Genomic DNA, 26,101 nt, shown 5'->3' with positions numbered 1-26,101 from the left:
GTTGTAAATATTAATGTGTCAAGAAAAAACATTACCTTTACATGCAATGCAATGTGGATTTCTGAATAAAGTATCTTTTCAATTTGACATCTTGATATGCATCTGACCAAACTAAGTCAATCTCACATCAGCTGTTAATTTTAAACCATATAATCCAGAAGCTAGGTCAGAGAACTAAAAATTTTAGAGATGATACTTCTATCAAATTAGTAAACAGACTTCTACCTTAAGCATCTCTAAGAAAACTCCAGCTTTATTTTGGAACAAGTAGTCAAGAAAATTTTCCATATTTCAATGTGAGATGAACAAATATCACATATTTTCCCAATGTACTTAAAAATGAGAAAAATAAGTACCTCTCCCAAGAGCTGCTCTTCAGCAGCAGGGCTCTCCTCCCCATCACTCTGTGCTACTTGGTCAGAGTCTTTAAGAGCCTTTGGTACACAAAATAATGACAGAGGAAAGTGAAGAATGTAGCATTAAAAGGTTATTAGTGAACAAGGAAGACAAAAGACCCAACCAACAACATTCAGAGCTAGTTTAATCATAAGAAGCAACACTAAGTAAATTTATTTGAGGAACAACATTAGAGGAAAAGCAGGGAGCCATTACTGCTAAGACCTAACACTTCTTTCCTGCCAAACGTCCCTCAGCAACAAAGAGCTTAACGTTAAGTATCTGAGCAGTCACTGATTTCATTTTACCTCTGTTGTGAAATTCAAACATAGGAATTTAGCTAGCTCTACTAGCTATAACTTATGCTATTTTAAAGAGAATTATTCATGTATTAAAATGCCTACAATAAGCATTTGTTTTTAAACTGTAAAGCAATAAAACAAATTTCCTAAATTATATTTTCTTCTTTATGACCTAAACCAAAATTTTAGAAGGTAGCTATTTTTAAAGGCCTTCTCTTACCACATCAGGTCCATCCACTTTGTTCAAGGCCGAAGCAATCTGAAATAAAAGACAACAACTCAGCTACCAAATGGAATTCTATTTCAAGGCATATAGCAAATGTTCACCTCTTACTCCATTGTCATTGGTAAAAATCCAAAATTCAGATCAGGGGTAGCATGTTTAAGAAAAGAATAAAATTTTTGCAGAACTGATTCTCAATGGTGCTAGTTTCAGTTACATGGATCTATTTTATTGCTCACACGTCATCTTACTCTGCTATTCAAATTGCAAAACTAACCTCAAAACAAGCATGTTTTCGTCTACTTTGTTTTAAATAAAATAACTATAATTTAAAAAAATATTTCTTCAGAGGCTTACTATGGAAAGAACTGTTACTAGATGTATTTTGACAATCAAATTTTATTTCCTCATTTTTTGCTAACAGGTTTGCAGTAAAACTTTCATATTAATCTCTTGCAAACCAAGTTATAGCATCAAGAAGTTTAGACTAATAATAAAGTTAAATATAAAAAATCTAAAGGAGTGAGGAAAGACACATGACCAGTAAGCAGCGGAGCTGTGATGTGAGCTCAGGTCTATCTGACATTAAAGGGGACTAATCTTCAATGTGCTCAGCACTGACTGCCCAGAGTGCACAGTATTCAACCTGTTCCGCATATGCGATAATTCTGCAATGCTATAGAAGACTTCAGTCATTTTCAAAGAATGACAAAGGGTTAATACAAATTATACAAAGAATTCTAAATATATCCTTCAAGGTTTCCAAAGTCAGAGTGTTTTAACTGCTGTTTATGTCAACATTGTGGAATAATTATTAAGCCGCTCTGAGAAGAAAACTATAAAACTGGAATATAACCTCCTTTTTTAAAAAGTAATCTTTTTTTTTTACATTAAAATGTTAAGCAAATCACTTGGACTTTTTGTTTATTCAGGTTTAGTAGAATAAAACACCCTTGTTCCAAAATATTTACTAGTTACTTGTGAGCTGGACCAACTTAATAAACAGTTTGGGAATTGTGGGCTGAAGGCATAAACAGCGGGGGTGCAAAACAGTACCCTCTTTTTCATCACTTAAGCTGTAGTGAATGCAGGGTGATCTCTTAAGTTTCCCCCCTCTCTTTCCTCCAGGGCCGCTGGCTACACCTCCTCTTAAAAAACTAAATGTCACTGCAGTGTTTGAGGTTCATAGCCTCTTTTCTTTCAAGGCCCAATTCTCCCTGACACAGCTCTTTAAATCCAGTTTGAATTAAAGGTGGTTCTAGCAGCTTCTAAATTCAGGTACAATGAGGAGTTTCACCTTTAACAACGTGTATGAAAAACTTTGGCAACCAAGCATAAATTCTTATTAAATGTTTACTGAATGATTTGAAACAATCTGTGTTGAACTTTTTAAAAAATAAAAACACCTCTGCTACATAAATATTTTATTTGTGTAAGCACAGCCTTTAAACTTTTCCAAAAGTTTACCTTCTTTCCTAGGTCTTCTTTTCTATATCCTAGAAGTTCAAGGTATTTTCCACGAGAATCATCCTCAAAGTTTACCTTTAAAAGAAGACATATTCTTGAAACAAAGAATTGCATTTAAAGGCCTAATTTTTAATTAACTGCTCAAATTCCAAGCAGAATTATTAAAATTACCTAAAGTTTACTATATCAACCAAAAGGTTGTTTATAAGAGAATCCAAAGAAGTTTTTCTAAAGAAGTTATTTTTTAAAATAGTAAGCCTACTAGTAATTAATTACCCAGGTTGAATAAAACTTACATTTAAACTAATTTTTGTAAAAACAAAGTCATGTCCAAAGGTTACATGAGTGCAAAACTCACATTATGTGAAACATGTGATGTCCTAAAACTCTTTCTTAAAACTAATACTTACTCACAAAATATAAAAATAAATTTAACCTGATTGCATTCAAGATTTCTTTTCTTTGGAAAACAGAATTGAGAAATAGATATTCCCATGGAGACAAAATGACAAACCGGAAAATTCTACTATTCTACTGTCGTAAATGCAACTCAGTAAAAGGAATGAGAAATGCCTCCAACCTCTCTCCCCTATACCTTTTCCCTCTTTCCCCATTTTCCTTAATTAGACCTACTACAAAAATTAAATACTCTGTGTTTTTATTATACTAAGCTCTATGTTCTAATTTTAAAATAGGTCTGTTGAATGTTATGTCTCTCTCACTTAAAAATAGCTATTATATTATTTTTTACTTATTAAAAAAGTATTTCATATTAGGCTTTTCACAGCAGAGAAGGAAGAACTCTTGATAAAGTGTTAGGTCATGTACTCTCCATATGGTTTAATTTCATCAGGAGATCCCCAAATCACATTCTCTCGATTGTTTCTTCAACAGGAAGACAGATTTAGAATATGATGGAAATAGCTGAATTTGCAGATAATGAAATAAAATTGCTTAACACCAACTTTACCTTCAAAAAGGACCACACATTTTTCTCAAACTCAGTCTGAGAAGCATCAATCTTCTTCTGACAATAACTGACAAATCCTTGTGACTGCACGACCTGCTGAAGTTGGGCTGACCGGCTAAGGAATTCCTCTTCTGTTACGACCTGACTGATGCGCACGTGGTGCTGCTGCAGCTGCTGCTCAGCTCCCTGCTGAGGCTGTGTTCTGACACTCGCAAAGGTAACCAGTTTGCCTCCAAACTAGAATAGAACAAGTAAACAAAATCAGTTCCAACGACAAGGATGTGGCCCTCAAACGTACTGACTGTAAACCGGCTAAAGGAAAAGAACTCTGGCTCTGGATGCAATTGGTGATACACTCCCCTACTCCACAATCTGACCCCAGCCTTCAATTATTTTTCCTCTTCACACCACCCACCTACTACATAAAAGGTCCCAGTTGCTGTGCCCCACAATTTCTCACCTACTTGCTTTTACTAACTTCCACATACTAAATGCTACTCCTCTTCAAAGCCTGGGCAAATGTCACCTCTGCCATCCCAGACACCCTCAGTATATTTTATATATATATATATATATATATGTATATATATATACATATATATATATATATTTTTTTTTGTGGTACGCGGGCCTCTCGCTGTTGTGGCCTCTCCCGTCGCGGGGCACAGGCTCCGGACGCGCAGGCTCAGCGGCCATGGCTCACGGGCCCAGCCGCTCCGCGGCATGTGGGATCTTCCCGGACCGGGGCACGAACGCGTGTCCCCTGCATCGGCAGGCAGACTCTCAACCACTGCGCCACCAGGGAAGCCCTATCTCTCTCTTTTGATTCAACTATTAGCTGTACGTATTTGCCTTTCTACTCTAGGCTCCACGTTTTAAAAGGTGGTGGATTATGCTGCTACAAAATATGCCATTTGACCTAAGGATTATTTTGAGCTGAAGAATACTGAAAAACAACAGGAGCAAGAAAGGCACCCTGACCTCCTCTTTTCTTTCTGAAAGCAGGAGATGAAACTCACATGTGAGAGCTGCTCTCCCTACACCAGGAGGAAAGATACATCCTTATCACCAGATATGGGAGTCCAGGATGGGAGAACTCTATACAAACAGACCTTGTTAAATAAAAATTATCTCCATCAGTCTCTACATATTTTAGTTACTGTTCCACAACTGCCATTCTTTGTTCAACCTAGCATATAAGCACTTAGGTTTTGCCACTCATTGGGGTCTTCATTTCTCTATGGGGGGGCTCCCAGGTACATGTTTGCTGTCATTCTCCTATTAAGCAGGCTCAGAACTCTTCCTTTGGCCTCTCAAATTCATTCCTCAGGTCTAGGTATTGATCTCTTCTGAAATCTCTTGATTTCTTTCTTTTACATTGCTATTTTTCTGCCTAATTCTTTTTGCACTGAACTGCTGTATGACTGCACATCTACTCTTGTCTTTCCCCCTTCCAAACCATACTACATACTCTCATCTTCCTAAATAATAGACCTTTGATTACATCACTTTGGGATTTAATTAATCTCTCATCCCTCTTGTCTGGTCTTCTCCACTATCTGCTCTCCTGCCTTTGAATCTTTGCTTTTATCACTTTCCACTTTACTTACTGAATCCTAACCATCCATCTAGTTAGTTATAATAAAACACTTATTATAAAATTATGTATGGACAAGGTTTAAAAGAAAAATCAAACTGTACAGAAAAGCCTCCCCGCCCCCCAATATAAGCTACTTGAGGACAGAGACTCTATCTAGTTCACAGGTATGTTTCCAGTGCCTAAAGTGGTACCTGACAAACAAAGGATGTTCACTATATATTTATCTTTGGAATGAAAAGCGCATGTCCACTCACTAATACTGAAGTATTATAAAGACAACAAATAACACTCCTTTCTTCCCCACGTGAGTCTGGAACCCAGTACGAGAGATGGAGAATCAAAATATCAGCTTTAGTGCTGTCGTAAGTGCTGCTAGGTTAGAGGCTATAGTTTAGATGTCCAACCATAGTGGACCTTGTAACAATTAGAATGTAGACCCTCTCAAAAAGAAAAGAAGGAATGAAGGAAGGAGAGATAGAGAAGGAAAACAAGTTTAATAAAGTGGGGTAGGGAGAATGGTGCAAAGGTTGCACAACAAGGTGAATGTACTCAATACTGCTGAACTGTAAGTTTTAAAATGGTTAAAATTGTAAATTTTGTTATGTATATTTTATTACAATTTAAAAGAAAAAAGAAAAAAAGGGAGTAGGTTTCACTTTTCCCGAGAAACCTTTCTGAGTGATGAAAACTCACAAACATATCTCAAACTCAGCCCTCTTCCATCTGAGTGATCCTATAATAACACTTTACTGTAAGTCCTTTGTGTTTATGGACCATAAAAGCAAATCCACCTACTGAAAAGGAAGCCCCAACAGGTCTTCGGACCCACTTGGGTGGCTTCTTCAGAGGCAACACTATACGATGCTGAGCAGTCTGGTGAGGAATTTGTAACGGAGGAAGGGGCTGTCCTGTGCCAAACGGATCAAGATTCCCAAAAGACGATGAAAGCTAAAAAATAAAATAAAGTGAGATTTTTGAAACTTATGCAAGACTATATTACACGTTTTCAAGTCATATCCAAAAAATTTTTTATCACAATTATCCAATTAATTGGTATCATTGATCAGTAAAGTTATTTTCAAAATAATTACACAGTAAGATGATTTTTTTCAGGTGTTATAATAAAAAACCTTAACACTTCTTATTACCTTGTCAACTTGTTTCTGCCTTAAACCATCTGCACTCCCTCCCATGATAGAATAAACACTGATACGCCCATCGAAGGAAGCAGCTGATAAGACAGCAGGATTTCTGGGACACCACTGAATATCAAAGCACCACTGTGTGTTGGCGGGAAGTTCATATAACACCTAGACCGCAAAAAAAAAAAAAAGTCAGAAAAAAGTATAGCCACTTTATAGCCAAAATAGCTGAATAAATATGATCAACAAATACAACTTTATTAAACATTTACTTTTACAAAGTATCCAGCCAGGAAAAACAATTGTAAAAATTTCTTTAAAGTACAAGAAAAGTTCATTATGATAAAAAAAAAAAGAAATGCTGCTCAAAATTTTGACCAGATTTGGAATAAGTACATCTTAAAAAATGAGGTTTTCCTGTTTTTACTGAAATGGTACTAGAGGATGCACCCGAAAGACCAGAATACTCTATTAGGGTCAACTTGCTGAACTCTAAAAGATCGATGGGGTCCTAGCCAACCGACTTTGCCTGCCAAGATCCAAAGAACCACGTTTAGATTATTTGAAGATCAAATTTCAAAAAAAATTCTTGAGAAGGAAAAATTCACCGAGAAGTTTGGCTTCTTGTCAAGTGAGAAAACATGTACACATCATTCTTATTATTGCAGAATCAAAGGAGAATTTGGCATTACCAGTTTTCTTTAGAAGGAAAATAATATAGAAAAACTATTAAAAATGGCTGATATAAATAAATAATGTAATAATTGTTTACTAACTTTACAATGTAATAATGTAATAATTGTTGCTAACTCAGTGTGATGGTAACTGATGCTCTTAGGAGCACAGGTTTTATGGCTTTAAGAAATGAATCAAATTTACTTAACTTTGGCTTCCTTGACATTTAAAATAATGTTTTATTTTATAAGACAACAAAATAAAGTGGAAAGGCATTTAGCCTGCTCCTCTTTGATGCTTAAACTGATTTATAAGACTATTAGCTTCTTGATATCTGAATCACTTGTCTATTCCTAATTTGCATTTGAATAAAAATCTATTACAATTTTTAGTTGCAGCATGCACTAAAAGTTTATTCCTTCAAAGTCCAAGCACACACAACTAAGCATATGCAAAAAATCATTTTATCAAATTACATAGTTGAAAAAGAACAGTAATTTCCATGAATTTTGAACTCACTTGGGAAAGCAGTGTAAAATGAAACACTTTCATTATTTGGTCTACAAATCTTATGAAGCAAAAATTATTATTTTTTCTCTTGTCTCCTCTAACATTAATGTTTCTATATTCTTACAGACATCACTGCAACTGAAAACTTTAAACCACAAATCAAATAACAAAAGTGCTTGCTTTAATTTTAATGTTACAGATTAAAACCTATCGAACAGGGCTTCCCTGGTGGCGCAGTGATTAAGAATCTGCCTGCCAATGCAGAAGACAAGGGTTCCAGCCCTGGTCCGGGAAGATCTCACATAGCGCGGAGCAACTAAGCCCGTGCACCACAACTACTGAGCCTGCGGTCTAGAGCCCGCGAGCCACAACTACTGAGCCCACGCACCTAGAGCCTGTGCTCTGCAACAAGAGAAGTCACAGCAATGAGAAGCCCGCACACCGCATTGAAGAGTAGCCCCGCTCGCCACAACTAGAGAAAAGCCTGCGTACAGCAGCAAAGACCCAATGCAGCCAAAAATAAATAAATACATAAATTAATTAATTAAAAACAAAAAAAATACCCATCAAAGATACTTATTTTTACTAGCATACCATCAGGGCAACTAGGAAGGCACTTGCAATAAAAGTTTAAAAGCTGTAATTAGAATCCATGGTGCCTTGCCCACCTAGTGAAAGAGAGGGAAACCATTCAACCATTAAGAAGAAGAAAAATATTAGGTAAAAGAGATTTTTAGCCCACAACCCAAAGCAAATGAAATTATATTTATATAATATTTATATTTAATAAGGTAAAATTCCCCATCTAAGTTTCCATGGGTAGAACATATGACAAATATTTTATTATAAAGTATTATATTCTTGCTGTAGAGTTCAGAAGAGAGATTAAAAACCTGCATCCACTGATCTCCAAAAATCAAAGAGGATCTTCAGGAAAGGTAAAGCAAGAAAAAGACCCAAACCTTGAACACTCCTACTTTGAGGACACTTATTTCCAGAAAACACATTAAATAAATCAAACCAAGTATTTCTGAGTCTAGTTAAACACCTTTGATTGGAAATGGCGGGTGGGGGGTGATTACTAGGTTCAAAGACACTATTTCAATGATTGATATCCCCAGATGAAACAGCTGAGCTTAGATAATGCTCATAATAAAATCTCTGCTAGAGTTACATTTCACATACACCTCCGTCTACTTTCACGTTCTTAATTTTAATCATGTACTAAAGAATTCATATGGAAATTTTCTTATTCAACCAGAGATAAAATATTATAATAGCTGTAAGTTTGAGAAACATTTCCTCCCCATACCTCTCCTGTGTTTGGGTTGGAACAGAGAATCTTAGCATCTTTTCCACAGCTCAGCAACAATTCAGGATCCGCCATGCTCCAAGCAATTGCCAAAATCCCCCTATAAGAAACACAGATGAAGAAATTTTTAATCTTGAGAAAACCAAATTATTTTTCTCTAGGTTTTGGAGACACACACTGCTAAGAGAAGTATAATTTCATATAATCTTTCTGGAAAGCAACTTAGCAATGTGTATGCTCTTTGATCATTACAAAGATACTCAATACAGTATGCAGTGTATGACAGCAAAAAAGGAAAACAAATGCCCAATAACACGGACAGCGTAATAATAAATTGCAGATCATCTTTTAAGGAGAAAATATGTAGTTAAAAATTATGCTGTAACCTACTAGAGAATGGATTTGAGGATATGGGGAGGGGGAAGGGTAAGCTGTGACAAAGTGAGAGAGTGGCATGGACATATATACACTACCAAACGTAAAATAGATAGCTAGTGGGAAGCAGCTGCATAGCACAGGGACATCAGCTCCGTGGTTTGTGACCACCTAGAGGGGTGGGATAGGGAGGGTGGGAGGGAGGGAGATGCAAGAGGGAAGAGATATGGGAACATATGTATATGTATAACTGATTCACTTTGTTATAAAGCAGAACCTAACACACCATTGTAAAGCAATTATACTCCAATAAAGATGTTAAAAAAATTATGCTGTAGAAATCTGTTTCTTATTATTATACACTGTTCACCAATGAAAAAAGGTTAACTCTGTACATAAATTTGTATAAAACATATAATTACATTAAATACTTGCATAAATGGGGTTATGTATATATAAGGATATGTACAATAAAAGTTTTACCTATGGATGGGTAGGAAATCTATTTCATGTTTTCTACTCTTTGTTTACTAACTTTCTACTTTTCGTTACTGGAGTAGTTCTCCTATTACATGAGTTATTTTTAACTGAAAGGAAGCATTTTAAATTTGCCTCACAAAGAAATATTACAGATCTAAATACTAAAGATTTGATTTTATAATTCTTTTTGTGTTTTAATATCCTTTGGATTTTTTATACTAAGTATAAACAGAGTAGTATTTTTGGTAGATATTTTGAAAATTCAGATTAGCATCCCCTGTAAAAATAAAAAAACCCCTCTATCCCACCATCCAGAAAAAAGTGCTATATAATAGTTTGTTTTTTCTACATTCATGCCTCTGCTGTTTAGAGATGAAAGAAGGAAAGTTAACATTACCAGACCATGAAGAAAAATACTAGAAACTACAATTTAAATACTGGATACTAGAAAATAGTAGAAATACAGCTAGTAGATAACAGGGACTAGAAAAACACTAGAAACTAGAATTACGTTTGTGTATTTCTTAAAACAAAAACATACAAATTAATAATCTTAAATTTTCCTGAAAACATTACAGTAATTCTAAGATACAGTTTTTCAATTTCCAAAATACAGATAAACTTTATCATCAAAGTATATATTGTTTTTATTTTCCCCAAAAGTTGTTTTTAATTTGATGATATTTCTTACAATCTAAGTCCTCTCAGAATCAGGAAAATACGCTATAGGAAAAGGACCCAAATTATTTAAGGATGCCTTTTGTTTCCAACGTTTTATTTTATTTTATTATTTTTTTTTCAACATTTTTTAAGCATTAAAATCTTTGTAAAAATTATAAGGATAGTGTGATATACACCCTTATACTCCTCACCTAGATTCACTGATTTGGCCACATTTACTTTATGTCTTTCTCTTTCTCTCTATATATTGACCATTTGAGAGTTAAATGCAGCTATTATGACATGTCACTTCTACACTTATCTCTGGGGATAAGAACATTCTCCTATATAATCAAAATACAATTACATACTGAAAATATTTATCACTTATATGCAATACTTTAGAGTCCATATTCAACTTTCCCCAATTGTAGCAATAATGAAATTTTATTGTCTCCGCTCTTTAGAATCTAATCATGCATGTCAAAAATTTCAAGGTATGTCAAGAAAGCCTTTTAAAGAAATCAATATCATATTTAATATCACATGTTAAGGAACATTTAGGTTCTTACTAAGTATTAAAATCACTGAATTGTAGAACTGGAAGGGACCTTAAAGATCATATTATAATCATAATATACTCCAACTCTTGCATTTACTAGAGGGAGAAAATTGAGAACTAGTGAGGTTGATTTGCTCCTGGCACCCAGTATGGTATTCTATCTTGCTAAATTATGACCACTCCTAAAATTGGCAGCAGAATGTAATGTTAAGACCATAGATACTAGGATCAGTATGTATGGGTTGGAAGTCAGCACTTGACTAGTTTTGAGACCTAAGCCAAGCTTATTAGCCTTGCCAAGCTTCAATTTCCAATGTGTAAAATGGGATAATAGTATTTACACCATAGGTTTGTTATGAGCCTAAATCAAGCTAACATTTGCAAGTTTGGGATTAACATATACACACTGCTATATTTAAAACAGATTCCCAACAAGGACCTACTGTATAGCACAGGGAACTCTGCTCAATACTCTGTAATAAAAGGGCAGGAATTTTTGTCTGTTATATTACTGAATCCTAGCACAGTGCTTGGTACAGAGTACGTGTTCAATAAGCAAGTGTTGAATGAATAAATAAAACCTTACCCAGTGTGAGAAAAATATTAAAACACCTCAGAATCATCTTTTCTTTACAAAGAGCTTATTGAAGCATAATATCTAAACAGGATTACATTCTGACCAGACTCTTTTCTCCTTTATAAGAAGCTCAAGGAGAGGTCACAAACCTTAAGACTTCTCAAAGTGTGTAATTCCACTATGGGGCGGGGGCGGGGGCGGGGGTGGGGGGGTGGGGCGTGAAGGGATTTAAAATTTTAGTTTACATATCCCCAAACAGGAAAGAAGAAAAAAGCCCAAAGTACTTAGAAAGTACTATAACATTAAAAGGGATTTGTTTCTCGTTTAAAAACATTGAACAAATGTGCATGAACTCCCTGGGTACCTGAATATTAATGATAGGAAATGTGCGTAATTACAAACTAAATTTTTTTTTTTTTTTTGGCCACGCCGCGAGGATTGCAGGATCTTAGTTCTCCAACCAGGGATGGAACCCGTGTCCCCTGCAGTGAAAGCACAGACCCCTAACCACTGGACCAGCAGCGAGTTCCCACAAACTAAATTTAATGTTACTAAAACTAACACAAGACAATTCTCATACCTTTTTTAGAGCATCCACACATTTATTAAAATTAAAGACAGAATGAACCACCTAATTTCTCAAAAATGTTTGCTTTTTAAATTAAGATAAACACTCAGGGAAGAGATATGGGAACATATGTATATGTATAACTGATTCACTTTGTTATAAAGCAGAAACTAACACACCATTGTAAAGCAATTATACTCCAATAAAGATGTTAAAAAAAAAAGATAAACACTCAGAAATAAAACAAACTTTTCAATTGTTGCTTGACATTTAATGTTATGGAAGACTCTTGATAAGTATGATGAACCAAATAAAGATCAAACTGTATAAGGTCATGAGTTGTCCCAAAATGTTGTGATATACTAGAATTTTGATCTATTAACTGTTATTTGAAATAAGTAGTGGAAAATCCATTAACACATTTTCATGTTTTTGTGATATGATTTGATTACCATTTTTTGGTATAGAATATCAGATGACTATTGCTTAAAATAAAAATAAACCATTTACATTGACTTTTACAAGACAGAGACAAAGTAGATTCCCTAATTTAAAAAAATTATCTGGGACTTCCCTGGTGGTGCAGTGGTTAAGAATCCACCTGCCAATGCAGGGGACACAGGTTCAAGCCCTGGTCCGGGAAGATCCCACATGCCACGGAACAAGTAAGCCCGTGCATCACAACTACTGAGTCTGCGCTCTAGAGCCCGCGAGCCACAACTACTGAGCCTGTGTGCCACAACTACTGAAGCCCGCGCACCTAGAGCCTGTGCTCCACAACAAGAGAAGTCACCGCAATGAGAAGCCCGTGCACTGCAATGAAGAGTAGCCCCTGCTCACCACAACTAGAGAGAAAGCCCGTGCACAGCAAAGAAGACCCAACCAAAAATAACTAACTATATAAGTAAATAAAAAAAATTATCTGATAATTCAAAGTAGTAAGTAAATACATTTTTTAAAATACACAAATTAAGTGTTTTTGGAAGAGCAGCAAGATACCTGGCATGGTTTTCCAGGACACGGAGTGGAGAGGAGGCAAAGCGAAGATCCCACATCTGGATCACTGGTAACCTGTCATCCTCAGAGGCAAGGACCATCTGAGTAGCAACATCAGGATGCCACGCCAACCCAGAGCAATGCATCTGTACATAGTTAAGGCTCACATTTTTATCAGTCATACTATTTTATTTATTTATTTATTTTTAGTCATACTATTTTATGAAAAGCCAAAATGAACAGGAGGAATATGCCTTTGTTAAAGCAAACAGTACCAAACATCAGCTCAGGCATATTAAAAAAAAGAATTCTTATTTATTTAATCATTATTTTAATCTATTTCTATTTATTTAAAATTTCAGTTTATTAAAAAGCTCCATACAGCTATTAAATTCTATTAAACACTCTTAAACAGTAGTATTAAACATAAAAAGTTTAAAGGTTTTCAATTCAGCCAACCCTTTGATACATAAAATCATTCTGGGCCAGAATAATTCTATACCAAAAATGAGATCTCCTGTCAAAATTGTAACTAGGGGAAAAGTTTTATATAAATTTAAAATTTAATACTTTCAGAAAAATTAAAAGAGATAAGATTTAAATGACAAAAAATTCATATCTTTCCTCTATTTCACCATAAAAATCAAGATAAAGTGTCTAAAGCAACAACTACTATTTCAATTTTCACATGGGATAAATTAACATTATTATTGAGAACTACCTGGAAGTTCAGATCCTATTAAGTATTCCAAAAGATGACTGAAATGTTTATTGTATACTTTATTCCACTGAAACTTGTTTTAAAATTTTTGACTCACTGAAAAATAATACCCTGAAGAAACATTCTTGTAAAATTTTTTTTTTGTTGTTATTATTGTTGTTTTTAAGTTATATATGTATTCTCTGATTTAGGCAAACTCGTTTTTTTTTAAATGTCCAACTAAACAATGTAATTAAAAACAAATTAACAAGACAAGGCCTAAACTGTGTCTAAATTACTTTATAGCACATGATGACATAATATTAATGAATCTATAAAGCTGAAAATGTAATGTGTTATACAACAGCATATACTGTGTTAAGTGGGAGAACATCAGCTCACTTTAGCAGTGCCTAATCAGAAAAGATGAAGCCAGGAGTCTGGAAACTACAGCTTCATAGTCATAAAATTACTAGCAGGGAAAATTTTTACATTCTTGAGAAAGCTAAAGATGAATTAAAAAGTTGCTATAATGCTTTGTAACAGCTAGCAAAGCAAAACAACCAGTATATCACGGAATAACCCCCTTGATTAACCAATCTTTTTCTTCATCATTAATATATCCAGTGCGGTTTAGTAGGAATTTTATTATTTTCCCCAAAGGAAGAAACCTCTCATTCCAACATGATTGGTCCATAAAAAGACAGGATTTGACTTTATAGAAATTTGATTTGTTGCCTACTCTGACAAACTATATAGGAATAGCTACAGCAGGAATAAAACATGTTTGTCACAAATCAATCACAAACTTACCCTGTTACTATGATCACTGACTTTGATGATGGGTTCATTTTTTCTAAGATCCCACACAGTGGCCCGGCCACTGGGATTGGCTGATGCCAAAATATGCTGAACTTGTCTGTTCCATGCAATGCAGCTGATATCTTCTGGAGGCTATAAGGAATAAACTACTAAAAGCCATTTCTCAATAATAATCAAATTTAACTACAAAATCTAATTCTTTTTAAAAACTGGATTACTTAAAAATCGGATCTATTCATTCCAAAAATTTATTTTTATATTTTTAAGTTCTCAACATCATGCAATAGAGTTTAAGGCTCAGGTATATGCCAATTCAAGTATTTTACCTTGTTTATCACCAGGCATTTATTAAGCTCCTGTTACAAACCAAGCACTGTTTCTTTACTTTGCAACTGCTCCAAGGTAGATAACAGACCACAAAGTAGATGCTGGTCAATATGACAGACATCTAAGCAGAGCAAAAGTTACAACCTAGACCTAGAAAACTATCTTTAATAAATGGTAGGCCACACACTATTATTATGCTACCTTTCAGATCGCCAAAATGTTAGGGCCCGTTATAATGGCCACTCATATTGAGTAGTCCATACCAGGGGTCCCCAACCCCCGGACCGGTACCAGTCTACGGCCTGCTAGGAACCAGGCCACACAGCAGGAGGTGAGCGGCGGGTGAATGAGCGAAGCTTCCTCTGATCTGTATCTACAGCTGCTCCCCATTGCTCACATTACTGCCTGAGCTCCACCTCCTGTCAGGATTATGGTGAGTTGTGTAATTATTTCATTATATATTACAATGTAATAATAATAGAAATAAAATGCACAATAAATATAAGGCACTTGAATCATCCCAAAACCACCCCCCCACCCCAGTCCGTGGAAAAACTGTCTTCTGTGAAACCAGTCCCTGGTGCCAAAAAGGTTAGGGACCACTGGTCTATACAACATAAAGAAACTCAAGGAGGCAGGGGGAGGACTGTTCTTTCTCAACTTATTAGAATTACATAAGAAACAGGTTGAGTGTTTTTTTTAAAAATAAGTTTCCTCTCTAGTCTATGATTTTTATTATAAGGTTGGATATTGTTAAGATACCATATTATATAAAATACTCAACTATATAAAATATTATACCTAAGAAAATTATTAAAGACTTGTCTATTTTATTTACTACCGTAAGTCTAGTATATCAAACAGTGTCTGGCACATGGTAAGTGCTAAATAAATATTTACTATTGAAGGATTCACTGATACTCTAAAGAAACATATTTATTAATACTTTACTATGTTGAAGGAAAATCAGTGACATTTAAAAACTGATTTTAAACAAATATATTCTGTGTGAAAAAAACAAAGTGTAGAAAAACTGATTTTGGTTCTTTTGATTACGTTGAAATCAATGTAATACCTGCGTTTTGGCTCCTGGTGTCATTGGAGTTGCAAAATTGTTTAAATCCCAAATGTAGATTTCAGATTCATTAGCACCAGAGGCCACCAGATTAGTCTGTAATAAGAAACAATTAACAACTAAATAGCACTTACAAATAATTAAGAGAACTCAGAATAATCCAATTCAGGGCTGGAAAGACCTGTCTGTTTTAAGGCATATAATTTTTCTAATTAAAAAAGCAAAATGCATGAATTCCTAAAAACTATGCATAACAATCTGAAATGTATATAGTTTTTTAAAGAGACATTATAAAATTCTATTAAACTAAAAAGACAATACATCTACTGACATTTTAATATAAGACATTAAAAAGTAATTGCATGGATAAATTCTTAATTATGCAACTATATGGGCATTACTGCTTGTGGTTTGCATCTCTGGAAGGGGACCTGTTGTGGGAGACAAAAATAAGTCACCAATTATTGCTTCAGACAAATAGCCAAATCCTAAAATAATGGCATCTATCTCAGGATACCTCAAAGCCAGCCTCTGGAGCTGGACCAAGATAGGGCTAGTAAAATCTCTTGTCTTAAATCCTCACATATTTATTTATTAAAAAATTTCTTTTATTGAAGTATAGTTGATTTACTTCAATTAAAAAAAATAGTTGTTTTAGTTTCTGGTGTACAGCAAAGTGATTCAGTTATATATATATATTATCATATTCTTTTCCATTATGGTTTATTACAGGATATTGAATATAGTTCCCTGTGCTATACAGTAGGACCTTATTGTTTATCTATTCTATATAAAGTAGTTTGTATCTGCTAATCCCAAACTCCTAATTTAGCCCTCCCCTAGCCCTTTCTCCTTCGGTAACCATAAATTTGTTTTCTATGTTTGTCCTCACGTATTTATATTTCATTTATACTCAATCTTGTTACATTTCATTTATGTTCAATCTAGTTCCTGGTGGCACAATTTTAGGGTCAAAAAGACCCTAAAATTGTGATATGAAGTACAGGAAGATAATGAGGTTCATATACTGACTTTCATCCTTTACTGTTCACTCTCATTAATACTTCTATAAACAACTGACATATAACTATGAAAACAGAGGAATTCTGGTAGTAGCCACCTATGATACAAGACACTAACCAAAAATCAGCAGCTGTTTAATCCAATTAACAAAGGAATTAACTATCTAATCTAAAGAGTAGATGCAGAAATGAAGAAGTTAGGGTTTCTATATTTCTATACCCAAAGTATCTATTTATAATACAAGAAAAATAACTATTTTAAACTTTCTTAAGATAATATTCAGGCTTCCCTGGTGGCGCAGTGGTTGACAGTCCGCCTGCTGATGCAGGGGACACGGGTTCGTGCCCCGGTCCGGGAAGATCCCACATGCCGCGGAGCGGCTGGGCCCGTGAGCCATGGCCGCTGAGCCTGCGCGTCCGGAGCCTGTGCTCCACAACGGGAGAGGCCACAACAGTGAGAGGCCCACGTACCGCAAAAAAATAAAAAAAATAAAAATAAAAAAAAGATAATATTCATTTTCTGGTTATACTCAAGTATCCTAATAATTCAAGATCTTTATTTATTTATTTTTAAAATTTATTTATTTTTGGCCGTGTTGGGTCTTCATTGCTGCATGCTGGCTTTCTCTAGTTGCAGCGAGTGGGGGCTACTCTTCGTTGTGGTGCGCAGGCTGCTCACTGCAGTTGCTTCTCTTTGTTGCAGAGCACGGGATCTAGGCACATGGGCTCAGTAGTTGTGGCGCACGGGCTGAGCTGCTCCGCGGCACGTGGGATCTTCCCGGACCAGGGATCGAACCCGTGACCCCTGCATTGGCAAGCAGATGTTCAACTGCTGCACTACCAGGGAAGCCCTTGAACCCTCCATTCTTCAAACAAATACACTCACTCATCAATCTGCACAGGCACAGTTTTAGCTTTCAATTTCAAGACTGAGGCACAGCAGATTCATATACTTATATAAAATAAGCAGCACATTATTTCAAGAATTAAGAATAAATGTCAAAAGTCTAACCTGGAAAATGTTCACATCCAAGGCTCTCACTGGGCCAGTATGTTTGTCATTCTGGGCAATCACAACTTCCTTATCACCAGCTATAATTTTAGAAGGATCATAAAGAATAATATTTCCATTTTCACCACCTGCAATCAGAACTCCAGAGACATCTCCTTTGGAATCCATCTTATGAGGCCCCCAAATCAACTTGTGGTACCTTTAAGAGAAAATGAGCAAAATAACTCTTTTTTGAAGTCAAATAAATGTAGAAAAGAATCTGAAATTATACATTTAATTGTTTTCATAAATACTTCAAAAACACTGCTTCTCCTCTCTTTCTGGTAACTGCATAACTTGGTGAAATGGCATTTTAGTTTTTATTTATACTCATACATACATGTTTCATTTTGTAATCTTAAAGAGTATAAAAACTCTTTTATAGAGCTAATATGACAAAGTACACTTGATTTGTGTGTCAAAAGATATGAGCTTAAGAATGGTTTTACCACTTAGAATCTGTGAGACCCTAAGCCAGTTACTTTGGTCCATTTATAAAATAGAGCTAATCAACCACCTCCCTGATTTTACTTGACTACAGAAGTAGTCACTAACAAATTACTTGTTAAATAGTAAAGGAGTTAAGGGAGTCATCTGAAATTTTCTAAGAAAAATAATGTATTCTGAGAATAGAAAAGTGACATCAAAATTATGTCTATTATGACAAGTACCCCATTGGTGGAGAACAAAAGATTATGGTTTGGCAAGGTGGCAGCGTGGAGATATACAAGACAAATGGTGGTGAGGAGAAAAACTGCTAGACAAAAGGTATCTGGGGTTCCCATCACAGTGGGAGGGCTTGGAAGACTATGGGAGGTCCCATGAGACTCCATCATCTGAACTGTATTGTTAGCTAAGGTAAAACTCTTCCCCAAAACTTGCCAAGCTATTAAGGCAATAAAGCATATTTTACTACTCAAAGAAAAGTGTCCTTCTCTGCATTATAATACAGCTTAAGTACTTGGAAAGGTGATCTAAACACCTATTGTATCAGAAATCATGTCAATAAAATTCTCTGTGAAATGTATTTTTAAATATAGATAAGTACAAGGGGAAAAAAAAACCAACCTCCATTCAGGGAAAATCACTATTAACATCTTAATATTCATCCAACTACTCCTTTTTCTAGTCGTACCTACCTTTTTTTTGTAAACAGGTAAAAGGAGATAAAAGAAAGTAACTCTACTGTATCATAAGAAAAAAATACTAGAAACTAGAGCCTCTCCTTCCTATCCTACACATAACAGTCAGTAGTAAAAAATTCAATAAAACAGATAGACACTTCTTTTACTTCCGTAGAAATGCACTCATATTTTTTCACAAAGTATTTCACGTCATTGATAGTATTCCTTACAGTTTCTAATAATGGAACATTTGTAGACACACTAGGCATCAACCACAACATATAACTGAATAATCATGTGAATTTAAGGTTGAATCTCATACCTGTGAGAAGAAGAGAAAGTGGCACAAGATTTCATATCCAAGGATGGATCAGAAAGGTCTAATTCAAATATCTCAAGAGAAGCACTGGTACTAAATGTTGCATCCAATTGTTGAGCAGATGTTCCTACAGAAAATACATTCATGGTAACTACACATGCAAAAATAGAAGACTCAGAGAAAACCATACAAAATAATGCACGCTTTTCAATTATCTCACTCATGAATGCTGCACTAGTGGTTGAAATCTCAGCACATATACCACTGAGCAGATGCTTAAATTACTATAGCAATAAGATTCTGATGCAAGGCTCAGAGATGATGTTTGTACGAGTGGGTAGTGAAGATAACTTTTTAAGCCTATAGATATTTTAAAACCTCTCTGTATAAACAGCCCCATGCTTATAGTTACATATGATATAACTCCAACTCTTTTTATATAAAAATGCTAGCATCAAAACTGTTCTTCATTCATTCAAACTGATATTTTATTAACTTTTTTACATGTTATCTATTGTGCTTAATACTGGAGGAATAAAGATAAAGCACAATTCTATGAAGTGGGGAAGACACTCTAAATGTAACAGACCATGATTAACGCTATGATGTACAAGCACAGAACTCAGCTGATCCAAAGGTTGGACATTATCTCGCCAGGGAAGGAGAGACTTTCTAGAGGAGATGAAGCTTGAACTGAATTTTAAAGGACAAGTGTAAATAAGTCCGATGCGGAAGAGAAGGAATTAGGTGACTCATACTATCTTCTCTCTGTTGAACTTACCTGTAGCTAGGTAAATGGGATGATTCTGGGCAGGGCTCCATGCCTGCATGGCTGTACGATCTATTTCCTTTAACTTCATCCTGCTAAAGAGAATATTTCACACAGAAATATAATAAACATGTAATATGGAACAAAGAAACATTTTTTTACATAGAAATATACTAGACAAACCAATACATCATTAGTAGTGCTGGAATGCCAGTAAGTCAAATTGGTCTACGTATCATTTGTTGGGAAATGTTCAATATTAGAAAGAAGAGAAACTTGTTAAATTATTTTGAGACAAATATAGGGCTATTCTAACTGTTTACAGATTACAGCTCTTCAGTTGAAAAATCAATCTGGAAAGAAACCTACAAAAACAGGGACAGTATTTGGTTAATTAATCTTGGTACACAATATGTTTCTCAGACAAGACAATATGGGTGGCAGTATATCAGAGGTAAGAGACGGCACATAATAAACAAAGTGCATCTTCCTGGAGCACAATTACTCAACAATAAGAGCAGTTTGAAAAATTAATTTAAATTAAAACAGACTAACACAGAGGAGAATAAAACAAACCCACAGATTTGATAAAGATAAAGCAGAAAATTTTTTTTGAATGGTCACTCCAAGTTACAAACCCACACGCCATTATTTTATATATTCTCTGTTAAAGTTACTCTGGTAGAAAAATTCAGGAGGTACTGTGCTATAGCATAAAAAAAAAAATTTGTTATTTTACATAAATGCATTCACATGGCATACTATTCCACTGTAAGATGTACCATAATTTAATTACTTAGCCTGCTACTGATGAACACCTGAGCTGTTTCTAATCTTTTGTTATTTTTACAGACAATGCTGAAATGAATGGCCATATATACATGTTATTTCACTCATGGGCAAGGAAAGCTGTAGATTTCCAGAGGTAAAACTGATGCGTTAAAGGATAAAAGTAATTTTAATTTTGATGGATACTCCCAAGTTGCCCTCCATGGCAACTGTACCTTTTCATACTCCCAAGAGTAATCCATAAGCAGCTGCTGCCCTACAGACCTTCCAGGGTAACCAGCATGATAGGTGAAAAATGTTAGCTCTGGATAGTTGTAATTTGCATTTCTCATACTATAAATAACGTTGAACATCTTTTTTTGTATGGTTATGGGTCATCCATATTTCCTTCTCTGTCACCTTTTCTGTCTATTCTTGTCTATATCATTTGCCCATTTTTCTATTAAGCTATCAGACTTTATCTTTGATTTTGCTTATTTTTTTTTACCTTTCACAAAATTTCCATTTTTTTAAAATAGATTTTATTTATTAGAGCAGTTTCAGGTTCACAGAAAATTTGAGTGAGAAGTATAGAGAGTTCCCACATACCTCCCTCGCTTGCCTTCTTGCCTCCCAAACGCAGCCTCCCCACTCATCAACATCTTGTACAGCGCAGTGGTATATTTGTTACAATCAATGAATCAACACTGACACATCATTATCAACCAATGTCCATCGCTTCCACTAGGATTCACTCTGTGTTGTACATTCTATGGGTTTTGACAAATGTATAATCCACCGTTTTAGTACCATTCAGAAGCTTCCCTGCCCTAAAAACTCTCTTGTGCTCCACCTATTCATCCCTCTCTTCCTCTGTCCCTCCTCTTCCCTCCCTCCCTGGTAACCACTGATCTTTTTTACTGTCTCCATAGTTTTGCCTTTTCCCCGAATATCATTTAGTTATAATCATACAACATGTAGCCTTTTCAGATTGGTTTATTTCACTTAGCAATAGGCATTTAAGGTTCCTCAACGTCTTTCTGTGACTTGATAGCTCATTTCTTTTTAGCACTGAAAAAATATTCCAATGTATCAGTGTACCATTTTTATTTTTTTACAGTCAAATTTCTCACTTTAAAAAAACTGGTTTCTGAATTTTGATTAGTTAGAAAAGGCTTTCTGCATGCTACAGTTATGAAGACATTCATCAACAGTTTTCTTCTAGCAAATTCATTTATGGCTGCTTCTTCTTTTTTTTTTTTTTTGCGGTACGCAGGCCTCTCACTGTTGTGGCCTCTCCCCTTGCGGAGCACAGGCTCCGGACACGCAGGCCCAGCCGCTCCGCGGCATGTGGGATCTTCCCGGACCGGGGCACGAACCCGTGTCCCCTGCATCGGCAGGCAGACTCTCAACCACTGCGCCACCAGGGAAACCCTACTTTTTTTTTTAAAACTAAACTTCAGAATAGTTTTTGAAGAAAAACTATTTTTTTTAGTTTAGTTTTTAGAAGAAAAAAAGAACGTTAGTGTTTTTTATTGAACCTGTACCCAAATTAGTAAATTAATTTATGGAGAACTGACACAATGCTGAATCTTCCTATCAAGAACTTGGTGTCTTTTGATTTAAGCCTTCTTTTTTATCTTTCAGTATCGTTTGAAATTTTTTTGATATACTGGGTTTGCTTACTCCTAAGTATTTTCTTTTGGTTTGTTTGTAAATGTGGCTTTTTTCCCTTCCATTACAATGTCTATGTTCTTATTGTTATACGAAGGCTAATGATTTCTTTACATTCATTTTTAATTCTGCTATCTTATTGAATTCTCTTCTTGAAGTAGTGCTTCAGTAGATTCTGTTGGGTTTTCCACATATACACTCATACCATGTGCCAACAGTGACAGTTATTTCCTCATTTCAAATTGTCATTCCTCTGATATCTTTCTCTTGTGTGAGCTAGCCAGTACTAATAGTACCATATTCAAGAGTAGTGATAACAGCGGTATTTTTTTCTTGTTTTGTTCTTCAGTGAGAAAGCCTATTGTATCACCACTGAGCATGGTTTTGGAATTTGAGATATACATACATATATTTTTGTGTGTATATATACATATATATACACGTTTATATCTGTACTATATATATATATATATATACACAAATATATATATGGAAATGGCCAACGATTACTGTTTTACTGAATGCTATTCATAAAGACTGGGTGTTGAATTTTGTCAAATGCTTTTTCATTAGGTAATTGGAGATGATCATATGATTTTTCTCCCTAGGTCTACCAATAAAACAAATTACACTAACAGATTTCCTAATATTGAACCATCTTTTCATATGCTGAATAAACTTCTCTTGACCATGATGTATTGTTCTACTACCGTGCTGCTAGATTTTGTTTGTTTAAAAGTTTCACTCCTGGAGCCTTAAGTGAGATTCAATCGATAGTTTTCTCCTTTTGTACAGTCTTTGTCAGGTTTTGGTATCAATGTTATACTTGCTTCATAACAAATGTGGGAGTTTTTCTATGTTCTGGAACACTTTCAAAAACAGCATTGCAATTACTGGGTCTTTAAAGATTTAACAGAATTCTCCTGTGAAACATCTGGGTCTGGTGCTTTTTGGGGGAAAGTACTCCTTTGGTAATTTTCTCTATTTCTTCTATGGATAATTGATCCATTTGAAATTTTAAAAAATTAATTAATTAATTAATTAGGCTGCATTGGGTCTTCAGTGCTGTGCGCAGGCTTTCTCTAGTTGTGGCGAGTGGGGGGTACTCTTCGTTGTGGTGCGCAAGCTTCTCACTGCGGTGGCTTCTCTTGTTGCAGAGAACGGGCTCTAGGCATGCAGGCTTCAGTAGCTGTGGCATGCAGGCTCAGTTGTGGCACACAGGCTTAGCTGCTCTGTGGCATGTGGGATCTTCCCGGACCAGGGCTCAAACCCGTGTCCCCTGCATTGGCAGGCGGATTCTTAAACTCTACGCCACCAGGGAAGTCCTGAATTCTCTTTATTCAAGGTCATTTTTTGTAAATTACATTTTCCTATGATATTCCTTTATTTTTTTTACAATTTTCTAATTTATTTGTTTAGACTCAAACATAGACTCATGATTCTTTTATCCAATGTTATTATTTTTTAATATTTATTTATTTGGCTGGGTCTTAGTTGCAGCATGTGGGATCTTTGTTGCAGCATGGGGGATCTGTAGTTGCGGCACGCAGAATCTTTTTTTAGTTGTGGCATGTGGGATCTAGTTCCCTGACCAGGGATGAAACCCGGGCCCCCTGCATTGGGAGCTCAGAGTCTTAACCACTGGACCACCAGAGAAGTTCCCCATAATTCTTTTAATTTGTGCTGTGTATGGTGATTAGTCCTTATTTATTAAGAATATGTGTTTTGTTTTCCCCTACCCTCCTTTTAAAAATTAACTTAGCTACTGACTTGCTTACTGAGTATTTACAAACAGCCAAATTTTGGATTTACTTATTCTACTTTTCTTGTTTTTGAATTCATTAATTTCTGCATTTATTTTTATTAATTCCTTCCTTGTACCTTCTTTTGGTTTACTTTGTTCTTTTTCTAACTTTTTAGTTAAATGCTTCACTTACCCATTTTTATTATTTCTTTAGGCTTTGAATTTTCTCTGCACACTGCTTTAACTGGATCCTATATATTACTAGTGTTTTCATCATTATGATCACCCATTTTACAATTTCCATTTGTATTCTCCATTGATACAACAGTTTGAATTTAATATCCAAGTGGAGGGGCCTTTATTTTTACTGCATTGTGATTTTTCTGTACTATTTCTTCTTTATGAAATTTATGTAAGTTTTCTTTGGGGCCTATGCAAGTTTTTGTGAATGTTCCAGAAGACCTAAAAGGAAGGGGTGCTCTGTTTTCAGAGTTCAATATATGTTAATCAAGTCTATCCTACTGACTTAATTGTTTAAGTCTTCTATATCCTTATTATTATTTTTTTCCCCACTTGATCTGTCCTGGATCAAGAACAGCAAATTAAAAGTATCCTGCTACTAGTGCATTTGTGCCTATTTCTCCTGGTATCTCCTAAAACTTGCTTTATGAAAGTTACTTTGTTATTCAGTACATAGTTACATATTTACATATTGAATACATAGGTAGACAGATATTCACAATGCTAAATGTTCACTGTCAAATACATATTTTAGCTTTACAGGATATTTTTCATCTTAAATAATGCCTTTGGGCCTGAATTTCACTTTGTCTCATATTGAGATCAATAGCCTAGCTTTCTTTTTATTTGCCTTTATGTGTGCTCTTTGGCCTTTTCAACTTCTGAACCATTTTGTTTTCCCTGGCTATCTTGAATACAGTGAAAAAAAATCAGGTTTTGCTTAGTGATCCAATTTGAAAACATTTTAATAGATTAGCTAATAAATGTATTTAAAACTTACTGATATGACAGAAATGGTTACTCTCATTTCTATCATAGTCTGCTATGTTTGGTTTTATAATGTTAAATTAAAAAATGTCTTTCACTGTTATCTATTTTTGTGTGTGTATTTTTAATTTTTTTGATAATTAGAGTGATTTGTATTTTTGTTCTAGTATATGTTTCTGGTTCCATCTTTGTTACTATAATTTTAAATAATTTCACTTAGTACTATTAATCCTCTATTTCTTTACACAGTTAACTACTATGAGCACTAACAAAATTAGCTTATATAATCTTACTGCCTCTCTTGCATCACACAGTTATAATCACAGTATTATCTTTCTCAGTGTTTACCTTTGTACTGTTAAATATGCTTATACTTCTACTAACTGATTTGTCAGCTTTAAATGATGTTCTTTGACTCCTAGCCATTATAGATTAGGCAATCCACAAACTTATTCTACACCCAATTTTCTTCTTACTTCCCAGTTCTCTTAATTTTTTACTTTTACGACCAATTCCTACATCATCAGATATTTAACATGTACATTTTATTCCTTCTTCCTTATTCCTACTTTTGTTTTAGCCTCAGGTCTATTGTAGTTAAATATACTCAATGTTCTCCAACAGTACTCTTGGCAGTTTTCTTACTCATCTCTGGAGGATGAAGTTCATCCTCTAACAGTTTCCTTAAGAGGGCCTTAGACTAAAAACATGCCCTGAGTCTTACATGTCCAAATTGTTTATATTTGATGAACATTTTACAGATAATAAAATGAAGGCACAGAAAGATTAAATAATTTGAACACACTAGCAAGGGGCAGAGCCAAGATTTGAACTCAGAAGTTTAGCTCCAGAGTCCAAGCTCTTACTTGTTATTACAACAAGC

General features: G+C 35.0%; 1 protein-coding gene across 14 annotated transcripts in view; it reads right to left on the bottom strand.

Moving 5' to 3' along the window:
* Positions 1-26,101, bottom strand: part of SEC31A (SEC31 homolog A, COPII coat complex component) — a 64,017-nt gene that overhangs the window by 33,693 nt on the left and 4,223 nt on the right. For 4 of the 14 annotated variants that reach the window (XM_060012260.1, XM_060012261.1, XM_060012262.1 and 1 more), the window contains exons 1-14: positions 21,402-21,654; positions 20,037-20,119; positions 19,259-19,382; positions 17,774-17,972; positions 15,740-15,835; positions 14,329-14,469; positions 12,819-12,961; positions 8,598-8,697; positions 6,107-6,268; positions 5,754-5,906; positions 3,359-3,595; positions 2,389-2,463; positions 919-957; positions 357-434 (exon numbers count right to left, since the gene is read on the bottom strand). In XM_060012260.1, coding sequence (XP_059868243.1) covers positions 357-434; positions 919-957; positions 2,389-2,463; positions 3,359-3,595; positions 5,754-5,906; positions 6,107-6,268; positions 8,598-8,697; positions 12,819-12,961; positions 14,329-14,469; positions 15,740-15,835; positions 17,774-17,972; positions 19,259-19,382; positions 20,037-20,119; positions 21,402-21,454 — 1,683 coding nt within the window. In that variant the 5' untranslated portion in view covers positions 21,455-21,654. Of the gene's footprint in view, positions 1-356; positions 435-918; positions 958-2,388; positions 2,464-3,358; positions 3,596-5,753; positions 5,907-6,106; positions 6,269-8,597; positions 8,698-12,818; positions 12,962-14,328; positions 14,470-15,739; positions 15,836-17,773; positions 17,973-19,258; positions 19,383-20,036; positions 20,120-21,401; positions 21,655-26,101 lie in introns of those variants that run through there. The other 10 variants (XM_060012263.1, XM_060012265.1, XM_060012267.1 and 7 more) reach the window with 5 other exon arrangements.

This window comes from Delphinus delphis, chromosome 5 (assembly GCF_949987515.2).
Source record: "Delphinus delphis chromosome 5, mDelDel1.2, whole genome shotgun sequence".
In the NCBI taxonomy this organism is placed as follows: Eukaryota; Metazoa; Chordata; class Mammalia; order Artiodactyla; family Delphinidae; genus Delphinus; species Delphinus delphis.
The sequence above is the reverse complement of the archived record's forward strand: the minus strand, read 5'-3'. Positions and strand labels throughout refer to the sequence as shown.